Source organism: Neofelis nebulosa, chromosome 4 (assembly GCF_028018385.1).
Source record: "Neofelis nebulosa isolate mNeoNeb1 chromosome 4, mNeoNeb1.pri, whole genome shotgun sequence".
Classification (NCBI taxonomy): domain Eukaryota; kingdom Metazoa; phylum Chordata; class Mammalia; order Carnivora; family Felidae; genus Neofelis; species Neofelis nebulosa.
Genome location: NC_080785.1, coordinates 151,811,106 through 151,826,870, shown reverse-complemented (window position 1 = coordinate 151,826,870; position 15,765 = coordinate 151,811,106). Strand labels below are relative to the sequence as shown.

Below are 15,765 nucleotides of genomic sequence, written 5' to 3'. Positions count from 1 at the left end.
AACTTCGGCTCAGGTCATGATCTCGCGGTCCGTGAGTTCGAGCCCCGCATCGGGCTCTGTGCTGACTGCTCAGAGCCTGGAGCCTGTTTCAGATTCTGTGTCTCCCTCTCTCTCTGCCCCTCCCCTGTTCATGCTCTGTCTCTCTCTGTCTCAAAAATAAATAAACGTTAAAAAAAATTTTTTTTTTAATTTTTTTTTTCAGGAATTTTGTGAATTAGCTGATAAGTGGTAGGTAGACTAAAATCAGCCATGGTGGGTTTGCTCACACCATGCAAATTGATAAACACTACAAATCAGTTCCCTCTGACCTCCAACCAGCTGTTAAACATTTAGGAGCATACTAGTGCTCCCATCTGACCCCTGGTTAGCCCTTATGAATATTTCTCATTCTGGAAGGAGTATCACAACAGTGTTCTAGATGCCCACCTGCCCCTGCCCTCAGCTGTGAACAGACACACAATAAGCAGACATGTACCCAAGAGGAAACACTGGAGGATCTGCACAGTTGCTTGTAGAGGGGCTATGGTGGCCACACCCCAGGACCCCCTTACACGATGTCTCCCAGGCCTGGATTCCTGTGGAGCTTGCTGTGGCCTGAATTTGCTGCAGCTCGTAGGGGTGAGTCAGATGTGGAATGTATCTCCTGCACCCCTATGACTCCCCGCTTGGCTCCCATGCATGGCCCCAATGGCTCTGTACTAGTTGGTTAATGCTGCCCTAGGATTGTGGCAGCTATATCAAGGCTATTGGAAGAGTTATGGGAAGCAACCAGAGCCCACTGGGTAGTGGCAGGGTCCCAGGGCAAGAGGCAACACTACAGGGTATCAGGAACATAGGCCAGTCCAGGTCCCCAACCCCTGCATTCCTGTAAACAAGCCAGATGATCCAGTGAGAATTGTATGTCCCAGATATCCCCTATTGCCCTACACCCAGGTTTTGGCTAGAAGAAAGTCCTCGCCTTGGCGAAACCCCCTATAGTGATCCATCTCTCCACCCACCACTTCAACTTTGACTGAGTCTCAGAAGCTATGGACACAACATCTGGATCCTGTCAACCAGCTTCATCAGTTTCAGCTCCCACATAGTTGCTCCTGTCCCTGGCTGGCCCATCCCCCACAGCAGCTGCTCTGTCCACCACCAGTCTCTTGGGCCTGTCCTAGGATGCTGTCTCATTCTCCAAATGTGGTCACAAGCAGGGCCTCTTGGGAAAGCAGGCAGCTGAGGAGGCTTGGGCCTCAGCATCTGCAGGAGATGGCAGGGATGGATAGAGGGGTGGCTCAGGACTCCACTAGTTGAGGCAGGGTCAGTTAGACTTCTGGGTTTCCCCAAGGACATAAGCAAAAGCACCTGGCCCCTTCCTTCTGCCCCAGCCTAGCCCCTACCCTCAACTGCTGCCCATTCACCTGCTCATTAGGCCTCATCTTGGGCTCCTGTTGCCCTCTTGGGCCAGGCAAGCCCTTGACACAGTTTAGCTCCCAGGATAATTCTTCCAGACGTTCACACTGCCTCGTAACTCATGGCTCTCTTTCTGCCACAACCTGTCCTGTGGCCCACAGTGTCTGAGCCAAAGCAGTCACTTTCTTCCTGCAGGAAGGTGTACTCTCCTTTATGACTCCTCACTCAGGAAAACCCACCTGACTCCCAGACCCAGGACGCAAGACAGGCCGACCTGAGACCCCCTGAATCCCCAACCCTGAGAAGCTAGCTGGAGACCTCCCCCTTACTGACCCAAGACCCCTGTCCTGAATCCAGCTATCCACTCTGTTAGTTGCTCCAGAGTCCCCACAATGGGTGAAGAAGATTCCAGGAGAGTCTGTGCCTGGTGAAGTACTACCTCCAGGGCCTGTAGGTGTCCACCCTAGCCCTGGGCACCCCAGCCAGGCATCCCCTTGTGTAGGGGGGCCACCTCTTGGGCCACAGTTTCTAGCTGCAGCTGGAGCAGAGCTAGACGTTGGTCCCAGGAGGTGAAACAGGTGGGGCCTGGATACAAGACACAAACTCACAGGCCCAGACCACCCCAAGACCTGGAGCCCCAGGACTTAGGTTCCCATTAACCGAAGATCCCAGGGATCCCATCCCTACTAAGGCTCTAGTGTCCTATGACCCCACCCTATTTCTCAGACTCCTCACCTGGGGCAATTCACTGCTGTAATAGGTTTGCCATCAGGATGGTGGGCACATGGAGGGTCATGCTGTCTACAAAGTTGGGGCCAGAGCCAACTAGGAGAGGCCCCCGAGATTGTAGAGTGGGGAGGAGCAGGCTAGGGGGCTCTCTGGGGACAAGTCGAGTGTCAGTGTCCTCTAACATTCTGGCTCTCTCCTCTCCCACACTGCCCTGAAAATATGGGCTCTAAGACACCAAACCTCTGACCATGCTGATGCTCCCACCTAGACTTCCTCACCTTCCTAACCCAGCCCAGCCTCTTGTTCAAACCAGTCGTCTCCACACACTCCCTCCCTCCCTCCCCTGAAAACCAAGTCTAAGCTTTGGTTTTCTCTTGCCCCTGCTCCTCCTGGACACTCATAGGCAACAGGGGGTCAGCTGGCTGGAAGCCCTGGCCAAGTTCAGCTTCAGCAGTGGTTTGGTCAAAGGCAACACAGAAGTGCCCAGATGGGAATTCATGGCAGCCATGGAGGTGGGGGTGGCACAGGCAGAGGCCCTCCCCGGCAGAACACCTGAACTAATGTGGGGGCAGGGAAGGAGAGTCAACTCCTGACTCTTATCACTTGATCCCAACTCCCAGGCCCTACCTTGTACCCATTGCTGTAGGCATAGTCACAAGGCCTGTAGCCCAAAGAGTCACCGCTCAGACTCCAGAACTCGGACTGTAAGAGAGAGCAAGTAGGTGGAGAAAGGACAGGAAGATCTGGGGCCTAGGGGGTCATATGCTGGGACTGCCTGTTGCAAGAGGAAGGGGAGTGAGCACAGGGCCTCAATGCTCCTCTGGCTGTAGCTGAGAGGGGGTGAGGAGACCTCAGTATACTCCTGCACAGCTTCATAAGAGGTAAGATGAGGATACTGCAGAGGCTAAAGTAAAAGTTAAAGGATTTATGTTCAAGGAGAGGCAAGAAGTGGATGGAATTCTTTCTTGGACTGAGTCTTCCTCCAAATATGTTTGTTGCGAAACATCTTTAAACCCAGTGCACAATATGTTGTAACTTGCTTCATTGCTTTTCCTTTTATGTTCCCAAAGCTCCCACCTGAGGGCATATGCTGGTTCAGCTAGCTGAGGTGGTGTTGACCTTGGTAACCAGATCAAGGAGTAGAACCAACCCATGTGCAAGGCTCAGTCTAGAGTCACACTGATTATACAGCCTTATACTTGTCAGCTGCTAGAAGCCTAGTGCCCCAAATCATGGTCAAATCAGAAGGTGGGGCAAGGCTTACCAGATAAAGTCTGCAGTCCCATCCAGAGACAAAGCGTTTGTAGTGACAGGCACTGCTGGAGGTATCACAGGCATGAGTGCCAGGGACCTGGCCTCAGGGGTAGTGTCTACGGGCTAGGGCACAGGGCTCGCAGGGTGCTATTGGGATTCCTGCAGGGATAGGCGCATGCATGTGTCATTAGAGCAGTGATTGGGGGCAGAGCAAGGACATGAGGGTTGGGTCTACTCTCAGGGTAACTCACACTGACAACCTTCTGCCTGAGTGGGGCTTAAGCCACAGTGACCAGGCCAGCAGAAGTCACAGCACTGGCCCGACATGAACTCTGCAGCGACACTGCCCAGAGAGGAGGCTGCGGGTCTTTCTGTGTGGGCATCACACAACCCCCCTTCCAAAGTAGCCATAGAGTCATAGTCACAGGCTGAATCATGGGTCAGAAGTGAGGACAGAGTTAGGTCAGAGGTCACCATGGAGCTAAAGGATCAGGGTCAGAGGTGGGATTGGGGATTGGAAGGCTCACGTTTGCAAGAGTGAAGAGAATGGGGTTCCTCCTGGGGATCTCAGTGGAAGGGCTGGCAGAGTTCACAGTGGCACCCAGCTGTGTTGTGCTGACATGTATCACACACGCCTCCAGTCACATTGCCAGATGCCAGATACAGGGCTATGTCAAAATGACAACTGTGGGCGTGCCCATTACACTTGCATTCTGGGGCAGAACAAGGAATGGGGCAGAACAAGGATATGGAGCAGGCTGACTTAGGCGATTATGGCCAGGCACAGAGGACACGGCACGTATCCTGCCACGTGTGGGGGTGCCCAGGCTCTGCTGCATGCCATAGGTAGTACTAGCATAGGTCCTACCAATGCTCACAGTGGGTACCAACTGTGTGGTGATGGCAGACGCAAAGGCCACGCACCTGGCAGGGAGGAGGGCAAGATGAGTCTGCCCCAGTCCCCCAGCTTGCCCACCCCAGCAGCCACAGGATGCCTCTTTCATGGCACTCACCACGCCTTTCATGTTGGCTGGGGCCTTAGCTGTGGGCCTGCACTCAGAGGCATGGCCATGGCATAGGCACCTGCCTCTGGCCACAAGCTCCTAAAGGACATAGTAGTAGAAGGGGTGTCCCTTTAGGCTCCTCCAGCAGCCTATCACCCAGTGTGTGCAATTTGGAGTTCACATGGAGATTTGTCACATGCAAGAGTTCTGGAGACACGGACTGGGGACCTCAGGTGCACTGATCATCATCCCTCTATGGCTGGGATGGAATAGGGGTAGGATTTCTTCTCTCTCTGCATCATTGCAGCCACCTCCTCCAGCATTCATGCTGTGGGACTCCCCCATACCTGCTCCTCTAGGCATACCATCTTAGGATGACCACAGCCTAATGGTGATAATTCTACCTCTGCACTGCTCCAACCATGACATCACTCCTGAGGGGAGACCTGCACATCCCACCTCTTCCTGGATACCCCATCCTGGCATTACTAGTTGAAAACTACTTCCCCATTGCAGTAAACCATTCCATTCCCCAGTCTATCATCAAAACTAGAAATCAGTTTACCATCCAGCCAAACCATATATGGTATTAGTTTGCTTATTTATCAAGTTTTTCTCATTTTCATGTCAGATCCAAGACACTTTATCTGCTCCCCGCTGAACACTGCTCAGAAGACAGATGTCTGGCACACAGTGGAGCTCAATGGGCACTTGTTCAATGTACACATGGGACAGATGGGTCCATGGCTCCTTTCTGCTCCACAGCTTAAGTCAGTTACTGAACCAAGCTTCCTCTTACACCTCCCTTTGCTGAGTGTCTCTCTCCTGATCAGAAGAGCAAGCAAGACCTGCTTGGGAACCTAGCATGGGGGCTCAGGGCAAGTAGTTGGTAATAACCAGTCAAGGTAGGTGGAGAGTAGAGAAAAAGCCAGGTTGGGGGATGTCATGCTTTAGTACTCACCTGGCCTGACTCTGGGTTGCCCTGCTGGGTTATGGTTATGTGTCTTGTCTTTCAAGACTTGTTTTACAAGAAAGAGGTCACAACCCAGAGACGCCCTGGTGCCACCTAGAGGCAGCTGCAGAGATGCCAGACACCAAGTAAGGCCAGGGTGATGAATCAGGATGAGGACTCATCAGGGTGATGAGTCAGGGGGACCAGGATAGGGGCTGCGATGGAGGCTCATAACAGGGACAGTTATAAGGTACAGCGACAGGTGCAGAAATGGGGTACATTGTTGATAGCTGGCATAGAAAGTAGTGATGGGAACCACAAAGGGGTCCCACAAAGAATTTGTGATGGGGCAGAGATAGAAACTGCCAGTCCCTATACACTGGGCATAGGTATGGGGAACAATGATGGGACAGGAAAGGGGGGCCATATTAGGTCCATAATAGAGGACCATGATGGGATAGAGCCAGGGAATAATGCTGGGGGACGGAGCTGGCTTGCCTCCCACCATACCTCACTGGTGTACACACCCAAGCAGGACCTCACCTCCCTGCATTATCTGGCTGTCCTGACATGCTGTGGAGAGGATTACCCTGAATCGTGGGATTGTTTAGGTTCTCCATCAAAATGGCTGGGTCCAGAACTTTGAAAATAACCTGGAAGAAGCAAACCTGAGCCTCTGGCTTCACCCCAGGGCCCAACCTCCCTTCCTCTAGGTTGACCTTGCCCTCAGCGGAAGGCTCAATGTTGGAGTAATGCTGGTCACAAACCAGCCCTGTTTCTGTGGCCAGGGGTGGGAGGGATCCCAGGAAAGAGGCCTGAGCAGCTGTAGGCAAAGTATCAGCATAGATGCCGAGTGGCCATGGTCATTGAATGCTCCAGAAGGAGAGTTGCCAGGCAGAATGTCTAAGGACAAGAGGGGGTCCTTGGGTCACCAGAGGGAAGCATCACTGGTGGCTGTGAGGTCAGGAGGCACAGAGCAAGCCTTTAGGCTGGGGCATGATGAACGTCATGATGAGGTGGGTAACATAGAAGGCACTCTCTAGGTCCAGCTGGATGGTGACGTTCTCAACACCTGTAACCACAAGGGCCAATCAGAGTGACTGAGCCCTGACCCTAGACCTGCACAGAGGGGCACATGGGTACCGTCACCTCTCTCTGCTGGCCGTCAGGTCTTGTTTCTTCCACGACCACTCCAAATCACATTCTCAGTGCCATGGCCTCCCTGATCCCAAATGTCACAAAAGAAGGAATTCTCAGATTCCTGCAAGAGGTACGTGGTTGGCCCCCAAGCCCCAAATTTCACAGCACAGGCCTTCCCCTCCCAGCAATGATCTGAACCCCCATAAAGCCAAACCTGCCCAGGAAAGCCCAGAGATACCATCTCCAGGGCCCTCACCCTCCTCCCCACCTGGAGGTGACTGACAATGCAGTAGGGCTCAGAGACCACAGGAGGACAAAGTTCTGGCCATGGTCAACAAATTGCCAGTAGGTGGGTAGCAGCTGCCACTTGAGCATTCAGGTAGGGGAAGTGTGTCTGACACCTCCTCAATTGTTCTGGAAGCCAGGACTGGGAAAGACAGCATCTGAACAGAGATCCTAAGGGTTCCCCCACCTCATTCTGCCCCATAAGAGGCCTGGAGATTTTTTCTCCCGCTCTGGATGGCTCTCAGGGAAAGAGCCAACCTCTCACCCGCTGGTGGCAGAAGCAGAACTGAAAGGAGCTGCAGACTGGAGAGGAGGCCTAGCCAGGCTGGGGGTCCTGGGCCATGGGAGCTGAAATCAGACCTGAGAGAGAGGATGAACAGCGGGCTGCCCTTGAGGAACTGGGTGTGGCCCCATACTCAGATGGTAGATAAAAGCAGGATTGCCAGAGACAAGGAACAACAGGGCTGTGAAGCCATGGTGAGGCTGGGAGCAAAGGGGGTCCCAGAACCTGGGAGCCAATGGAGGTCACACCTTATTAATTGCAGCCACCAGATGCAGAATAAAGGTGGGGAGGGCGTATCAAGAAACAAACAGAACTTCTCTACAGGTCTGCCATCCAATATGGCTGGCACTAGTGGGGCCAGGATTCAGACTAACCCATACAGGCAGAAAAGATCCAATTCTCATTCAAATGAGGCTCCCACCTCTATCCCTGAAAGGCTGTAGGTCTCTAGGAGCCTCTGGGGAATGTGTCCCTGTCCCTGCCAGCCCCAGGCACTGCCTTTGGGCTGGGCAATCAGGAAAGGAGGGCAAATGGGCAGAGACCTAGTTCTGCTTGGGGCCCAGCCCCCTCTCCAAAGCATGAAGAGCGGAAATGTCTGAAATACACAGGCCCCTGTTGGGAGGCATAAGGCTGGACCTGGAAACAGAGTGCTTGGGACCCAGGCAGAAAGCACTGCTGATGGGGTGAAGCAGTGTGGAAACTCTCCTGGTTCAGTTAACAGAGTACCCAACTCATCCAAGGCGAAAATTCTGCAGTCAGTGGACAGACTCTGTGGCTCTACAACCCAGAACCCTGGCCTCTGACTCAACTCCCAACCCCTTGCTATCAACTGGGGAAGATGAGGCTGGAACAAGGAGAGGCAGAAATACTATAGCTAATTTAGGCCTGGCCCTGCCCCAGACAAGCTCAGGCAAAGCCCCAAAGTTTCAGCCAGAGCAGGGTAGGAGACAATGGCCCCTGGGGAGCAGTACCACAAAACCCCCTTTCCCTGGCCTAAAAACCTGCTGGCTGCAAAGTTCCCCACAGAGCCACCTACTGTCCTCCTGCAGGGGGCCTACCTGGTCAGTGCAGACCTAAGGGGAGGAATAGAGTGGCTTTGCCCCTGCCCTCAGGGGCAGCTTCTCACACATCTACAAAGGCCAGCATCTCTAGAGAAGCCTGGGAGCTACTCTTTTCACTCACATCCAGGACTTGTCAGGGGCTACCAGGACCCACTTTGGCAGCCCTGTTCCTGGGGCCACTCCTCCTATATGCTCAAGCTGGCCTACCAGCAGCTATAAACACAAAAAAGACCATGAAGGGTGGGCAGGGAGACTGGAAGGTGGAAAGGTATAAAACGTGATAGATGGAACAGTGGAGGTACAACTTGAAGAGTAACAAATCACAGTGCATCGCGCCATGAGAACACCCCTCCCACCCGCCCATACCACCCCATATCCTCCAGTCTCTGAAAGGAGAATGGTGGCTCTCAGAGCCCTGGAGAGGCACCCGGAGTCCTTGGGGTTGTAGAATCCATGGGCATTGCACACTGTGCCACTGGTCACACAGACAACTGGGCTCAGTTTCCCCAAACATTGCTACATGAAGGAATCAGAGTGCTGAGTATGGCAGCAATGGCTGGAGCTGTATTACAGGGGACAGGTTCACACGGAGGATCCGCTGAGCCCGCTGCCGAACCTCATCGTCTGAGGACCGCCTGTCCACCTTGATGGCCCGGAATTTCAGCAGCTTTGCTGTTCCAGGCCCTAGCCATGCCTTAGAGGATCGGGACCCAAGTCGTGTTCTTTTCCGGGGAGGAAGATCCTTTGCCTCCTCAGCCCTTTTCCTCTTCTGCCCCACAGTCTCAGGGTGGCTTTTCTGGCCCCTTCTTGCAGTCCTGGTCTGAACAGACCCTTTTGGCCTGCCTCTGCTCCTGGACTGGATCTGAGTTACCTTGGCCTTAGATCCCACTGCCTTGGCCTTGGCCCGCACTGCCTTGGCCTTGGCCCGCATAGCCTTGGCTTTGGCCTTGATCCGTGCTGCTTTGGCCTTGGCCCTGATCCGTGCTGCCTTGGCCTTGGCCCTCATCTGTGCTGCCTTGGCTTTTGCCCGGGCCTTGGCAGCTCTGGCCTGTGTTCGAGCCACCTTGGCCTGGGCAGCTTTGGCTAGTGTTCGAGCTGCCTTGGCCTGGGATGTTTTGGTGCCCAGGGCAGAGCCACTTTTCATTTGTAGGCCACTGAGGGACCCAGTAGCTTTGCAGGTCTTTTTCCGGGGCATAGTGCCTTGTTGGGGTCTGGCCCTGGGGCCTCTATGAGTCAGACATTTGGGGCCCTTGCTTGTGCCTTTTTTGGGAGCTTTGGGCCGAGAGTTCCCTGGTCTCTTCCCTGGACCTTTGCGCAGCTTCAAGGGAGAGTCTGTAAGTGAGAGCTGCAGTGACTGTGCCTTATGCTTGGCACCCAAGCAGGGCATGGGAGTCTTTAGTGGAACCAGGGCCTCAAGGACAACAGAGAGCCGCATGGCAGGGTAGACACCTGGATAGAGGTGGGCAGGGAAGCCCACTGCTGCACCCCGGGCACGGCTGGCACTTGACTGCTTCAGGGAGCTCAGCAGCAGGTTGGTGGTAGCATGCTTGGCAAGGGCTGGTGTGGATGCTTTGGCCAGCCTTCCAGATAGTGGCATAGGGAGCAGTGTGGCCCGGCCTGCAGGCAGTCGCATGGCAGTTCGGGGAGCACTGGCTGGAGGTGATGTGGCAGCTGGGGTGGGGGCACGAGCTTGCAGCTTCGTCTGGCTTGGGGGGTTAGCTGTGCATGAACTATAGCCATAGACATCACCGCTGCGCAGGATGGTAGGTTGGAAGCCATCATCCCGCAGGCCCTGCAGGAAGGCTACAAGCTGGGCCTCTGTGGCACTGAGATCCTGACTCATGGGGTTAAAGACAAGCAGCGCCTCCTCCAGGGCCTTCTTCCCTGCCGTGGAGATCCGCGACCAGGAGTGCACAGCTTTCTCCTCCACATGCTGCACCACCACGCTCATGGCATTAGGCACTGCAGATCTGCCTGGGTATCCGCAAATCAGCGCTTGGCACCTCCAAGACAAGAAGAAAAGAATCAGTAAGAATGGCACTGAAGGGCGTTTGGGATGGTACAGCATGTTACTCTTGATTTCGGGGTTGTGAGTTCAAGCCCCATGTTGAGTGTAGAGATTACTTAAAGAAGATATATCATTAGGGGCACCTGGGTGGCTCAGTTGGTTAAGCGGCTGACTTCGGCTCAGGTCATGATCTCGCAGTCCGTGAGTTCGAGCCCCGCATGGAGCTCTGTGCTGATCGCTCAGAGCCTGGAGCCTGTTTCAGATTCTGTGTCTCCCTCTCTCTCTGACCCTCCCCCGTTCATGCTCTGTCTCTCCCTGTCTCAAAAATAAACGTTAAAAAAAAAATTAAAAAAAAGAAAAGATATCATTTAATTAATTAAAAAAAAAAGATTGGGGCACCTGTGGCTCAGTAAGTTGAGCATCTGACTTTGGCTCAAGTCATGATCTCATGGTTCATGAGTTTGAGCCCTACATTGGGCTATTGTCAGCGTAGAGTCAGCTTCGGATCCTCTGTCTTCCTCTCTCTGCCCCTCCCCCACTGGTTTCCTCTCTTAAAATAATTAACTAAACTTAAAAAAAAAAAAAAAAAGATGAGCACTGGGATAAGGGACAAGGCATGTAGATAATAAGTCCATCAGGGCCTGTGCTCTCCTTGATAACAACTATGGATACAGAGGGCTCTTGCCATAGTGAGCCACTGCTTGGGGCAAAGCCCTGGTTTCCTGACTTACTATAGTGGCAGGGTGAGGATTGGGGTGGCAGGAGGGACCCACATGGGTCAAAGGCAGTTTTGAGATAAATGTCCAGAAGCTCATCAGAGCCATCTAACATGCTGTTGGGTCCCTAGGAAGATTTGGGCTTGGTTGGCCCATTTTAACTCAATTCTCTATTTTCTGAGACCAGAAACCTGGTATTAGACTCAACCCTGGGAATAGAGGTGAATATCCATCTTCAAGGAGTCCTGTACAGAAAGCAAGACAGAGACCATGAAAGTTCTTGGGAGTGCACACTGACACCCAGCTCAGCCTTCCAGTGGGTCAGGGAAGGATTCCTAGGAGAGGCAACACCTAGGTGGGACATGAGTGATGAATAGGAAGGACCAGATGGAAATGGAGCAAAAAGGGGAACAACCAATACAATGTCTTAGAAATGAGAAACAGTAAGGCACATTTAATGTGTGTGACTGGAGTCTGTGGTCAGGGCTGGGCAGTCTAGCTGTGAAACCAGCTGAGAGCAGGGCAACATGAGCCTTTAAGTCTAGTCAAAGAGCCCAGACCTACACTCAATGTCAATGCCCACCTCTGTTCCTCCAGCTGCTGTTATCCAGGTGCTCAGGGGTGAACCTCCCTGTCCACCAGAAGTTCTGCTTTTGGAGTCCCCAGACAGGCTCAGAAGCCTGACTCCCAGGACTCAAATCATAGAGACTAACCTCAAAGCAAGAGTCAGACTCTCCTTCAACAGAAACTAAAAAGATAAGTAGCAGATACTCATGACACATGTCTGGGCAATCAGGCTGCCTGTGGGTCAAGCAGCCAGACCAAGAGCTCAAGGTGTGACAGCCAAAGGCTCCAACAGGATGGCTAATAAGGTGGACACTAGAAATCTGAGCTGTCCTAACTAGGGTCTGGAGGGCTGCAGACCTCAGTACAGCCCAGATGGAGCTGTTTGGGAACACTCAAGTTGTCCCAGGCTTCTCTGAAGAAGCCACAGGCCATCAGTCATGACTAATGTCTAATGCCTAACCTGGTACTGAGGGCTCCCAGAGGGAGCCTGATCCCAGCTGTACCACAGCATTAAAAGATCAGCTGGGATCAGGCAGGTCCCTGGGGCCAAGAGGCGCGTCTGTGCAGCTTCTTCCCACCAGTTTTCAGAATCCCCTGGAGGAAGTGCCCTGGGGCTCTTTGTTTGGAAACATTCTTGGATCCTCAGGTGTCTCTGGCACTTCCTCTCTCCAGAGGCCATTCTCCAAACACAATCCTTGCACATGACTTTACTTCTTTTATTTTTTTCTTTCCAGGGGATGTAGTTTTCAGGGCTGTGAACTGTAGAATAGGGAGGAGCCTGTTTCCCCGCAGGCACAGATATTAGGGGTGAACCGGGGGCTCTTCCGCCCAGGTCGGTCTAGACTCTTGGGAGGGGTCTTCTGGGTTTTCCAAGAGGCTCCGGAAACAGAGGCTGCAGTCTGGTCCCCGACTTCCCTTCACACGTGCCCCCGGGGCGACAGGGAAGTTGATGAAAGATGGGAGACTGGAGAGGCCTCATCCAAAGGGGACCAGGTTGGGGGGCAGATCAGGGCCACTGGCCTGGGAGTCCGCGTCCCTGGGGCCTGAGCCGCGGGCAGGAGCGGGGATCTTGAAGGCAGCGAAACGCGCGGGGCGGGCGGGGCGAGCCCGACCCGGTCGCGCAGTCCCAGGGTGGGGTCGCTGAGCAGGGGGTGGGGGTGGGGGTGGGGGAGGATCTTGGCCGGGCTAGTGGAGGGCGCGGGTCCCGAAAGGGCCGACCGCCCGGCCCATCCGCCCTGTCGCCTCGCGGACGGCCCCTCCGCGGCGCGGCTAGGCCCATGGCCCCAACCTACCGGCGCCGCCGCGGGGACCCAGGACGCGCCTCTGCGCCGCCTCCGCTGCTCCAACATGGCCGCCCGCTGCGCACCGGAAGTGCGCCGCGCTTCCGCTTCCGGGACCTGGCCCGCCCTAGTGACCCTTGACCCCCCGAGACCCCGTTTCCCCCAAAGTCTGGGAACGGGGTAGGTGGGTACCTAGGAAGGCTTCCTGGAGGAGGTGGCTGCGGGGACCGCTCTAAATCCATCCAGTCCTGTGCAGGAGTCTGAGGAGCAGAGGTGCTCTCAGAGGCTGTGGACAAGGCCTGCCTCAGTCCCAAGCTCCTGACTTGAGGGAAAGAGGAATGTCCCCTGCCTCGCTGGGAGTGTTGCAGGGGTATCTCCTCTGAGGGCAGCAGGCCTGCCTCTCTTCCTGAGAATGAGGCCCACGTGAAAGGATGGTGCTGGCGTGCACACAGCCCAAAACTGGGCATGTACAATCTGAGAGTCCTAGCATACCAATGTGGGCCTGAGGGTACTTGCCTAAGAGCATGTACATGGGTGTGGTGGGAGAACCCTTGCCCAACCTCAGCCCTGTCAAAGGCAGGAAGTCCTGCCTCCCAGAATTCCTGTCCTTTGCCTAGGAGACTGGGACCTCAGTCTCGCTACCTGTACCGCTGGGGCCAGCAGAGGCGTGGTGGTTACAGGGCCCATTGCCCAAGCAGCACCAGATGAGAGGACACAGGTCAAAATTAACTCTAGGAGTCTAAGAGGTCAGTCTCTGATCAAAGGCCTATCTTAGTCAGGGGTCCCCCAAGTCCAGGATGGGAGCCAGCACGGAAACTCTGGTTTCATGGATGAGATAGTTGGGGACATTTGTACTTCAGTTAGAGCCTGAGCTATGAGGCAGAAATACTGCCACAACTCTTGGACCCTGACATGTACAATGGTGCCAAATTTAGTAGCTGAGGGTAGGTGGAAGCCTGTGGGCAGTCACAAGATGCTTCATTTAGGGACTGGTTAATAGCTTTTCTCCCTCCCCATATGACCCCAGGATCCTTAGGCATAGAAGGGTCTAGGCACCCCTGAAGGGAAACACTCACCCCCGCCCTCCCTAGGCCTCAGCTGGCACCTCTGAGCTTCCTAAGGCCTCAACACTCATGGTAAGGCCCTCAGTGCCTTCAAGCATAGCCAAAGTGTGCAACAGTAAATGCAAACTCCTGTTCCTTTGGGGTCAGTGCTTCTAACTCTTCATTCTGTTAGAAAGAGGAGAATGGTGGGGTCCCAAGGGCCAGGATCTCCTGGTACAATCAGGAAGTCCCACCTTGGTATGCCCAGTCTCCAACTGTGGGTGAGCCCTGTCTCTGCCCCATCCATGGTTGAGAATTAGCTGCTACTCTCAGGACCAATCCAGCCTCATCTTCTACCCCAGTTGTCTTCCACAGCTTCTCCAAAGTCAGCAGTGTTGGCCCCCTGTATGTAGGTGGTTCCAGGACTGTGTAAAAAAAAAAAAAAACAAGTCCCATGAAGAGGTAGAGCTCAGCCATCAGGGATGGCATGGACTTAGGTGTGTCCTGGAAAGGGGAATCCCTCTCTGGTGATGTCCATCCCAGAGTTCAGTGAAAAATGGAGGACTTAGCAGGGTAGGTCCATCCCCAGGCTGTATCCCTTGCAGACATTAGAACTGAAGGGATAGTAGGGGTTAGGGGTCAGGGTTATGGGTACCTAACACTCTGAGGGAAAGCTGACCCTTCTGCCTCTTGGTGCTCAGTATGTTCCAGATGGAACCCTGGGAGCATTCATCAGAGAAAAGTGTGACCTGACCTGGAATTTGGTGGATGCTGACCCTGTAGGCATAACTGGGATCAGACAGGATGAGGTTGGCAGAGACCACAAGGTTGCCTCAGGATCCAGCTCTTGCTCTCCATTTGGCATCTTTTACAGCCCTGAGTGATGGGACCTAGACCCATTTCCACCTAATCAGAGATCTGGTGGATATCTAGTTGTGGGCGAGGCCAGTGGGCCTGGGAGGGATCACTCAAGGAGGGAGTCTATGTGACAAAGAGAAAAGCCAGGGCTGGATCTTCAGGAGCCACTTCCAAGGGAGAAGAGGAACCAGAGCCTGTAAAAGACTCTGAGAAGCAGCACAAGCAGGAGCAGAGGTGCCAAGGTCACAAGGAATGAAACTCTGAAGATGTCAGCAAGATTTCAGTTGAGATGAAGACCAGAGGGACCTGTAGTTTTAGCTATATGGTGTTCCATAGAGACTTTGACAAGAGCAATTTGGGGGGAGCAGTGGACATGAAGTAGCAGGTATCAGGTGATTGGAGGGGAGGAAGGGGAGGCTGGAGGGACTTGGGGGTACTGGGATGTGTCTTAAAGTAGGAGGCTTTTAAGCGCTTAATTGCTGGAATGGAGAGGGGAAAGGGCCTGGAAAGGGAATAGTGGGAAATGTGAGGGTTCTGCAGGGCAGTGTGAACACCCCGTGGAGGAAGGTACAAATGTGCTAAGTGAAGAGCAAGTGAAAGGCAGAGTGAAGTGAGAGGATGGAAGCCACCTAGTCAGGTTCTGAAACCTGCCTTGATACCACCATTTCCATGTAGTCCTTCCAACTCCAACTGCCAGCCTGTGAAAGGAGCTGGACTCTCTCTCTAGTCATGGAGAAGGCTCTGCCCACACTCAGGGCAGGCTTCAGAAGTTTGGCAAACCAAGGACTTAGTGCCTCCCCCCCCTCCCCCCCCAAACAGCTCTCAACCCGTGACTGATGGAGATTTGAAAATGAATTCCTCAAGCAACCTTTGCTCTGGGAGAGAACCCAGCAAGATTTGGTCCCAGTTGCCAACAGTGGTAACTTGCTTGATGACACACCCTTTATTGGCTGCTTTCTCTTTCTGCCACTCCTCTGCTGGTGCTTCTTGGCCTCATCTCCCACATTAACTATATATACTGCTATCTTTATCTCCAGATGTGCTTCTGGGGAAAGTGAGACACACACTGTCCATGAAAGAGGGACAAGATAGTAGCAAGCACAGAAACCCACAGGATTTCTTCTGGGTGACCACCAACCTGCACGAATGGGCTCCCAGCTCACAGACTTAGCCAATACTCTGCATGCTCA

The 15,765-nt window shown here is 53.8% G+C and overlaps 1 protein-coding gene across 1 annotated transcript; it reads right to left on the bottom strand.

Moving 5' to 3' along the window:
- Positions 1-4,964: 4,964 nt before the first annotated feature.
- Positions 4,965-12,813, bottom strand: CCDC71 (coiled-coil domain containing 71). Its single transcript, XM_058726985.1, has 2 exons — positions 12,687-12,813; positions 4,965-10,106 (listed from the first exon to the last, which is right to left on the bottom strand). Exon 2 carries the CDS (start codon positions 10,052-10,054, stop codon positions 8,633-8,635), a length of 1,422 nt encoding a protein of 473 aa, XP_058582968.1. The 5' UTR covers positions 10,055-10,106; positions 12,687-12,813; the 3' UTR covers positions 4,965-8,632.
- Between the last annotated feature and the right edge of the window lie 2,952 nt (positions 12,814-15,765).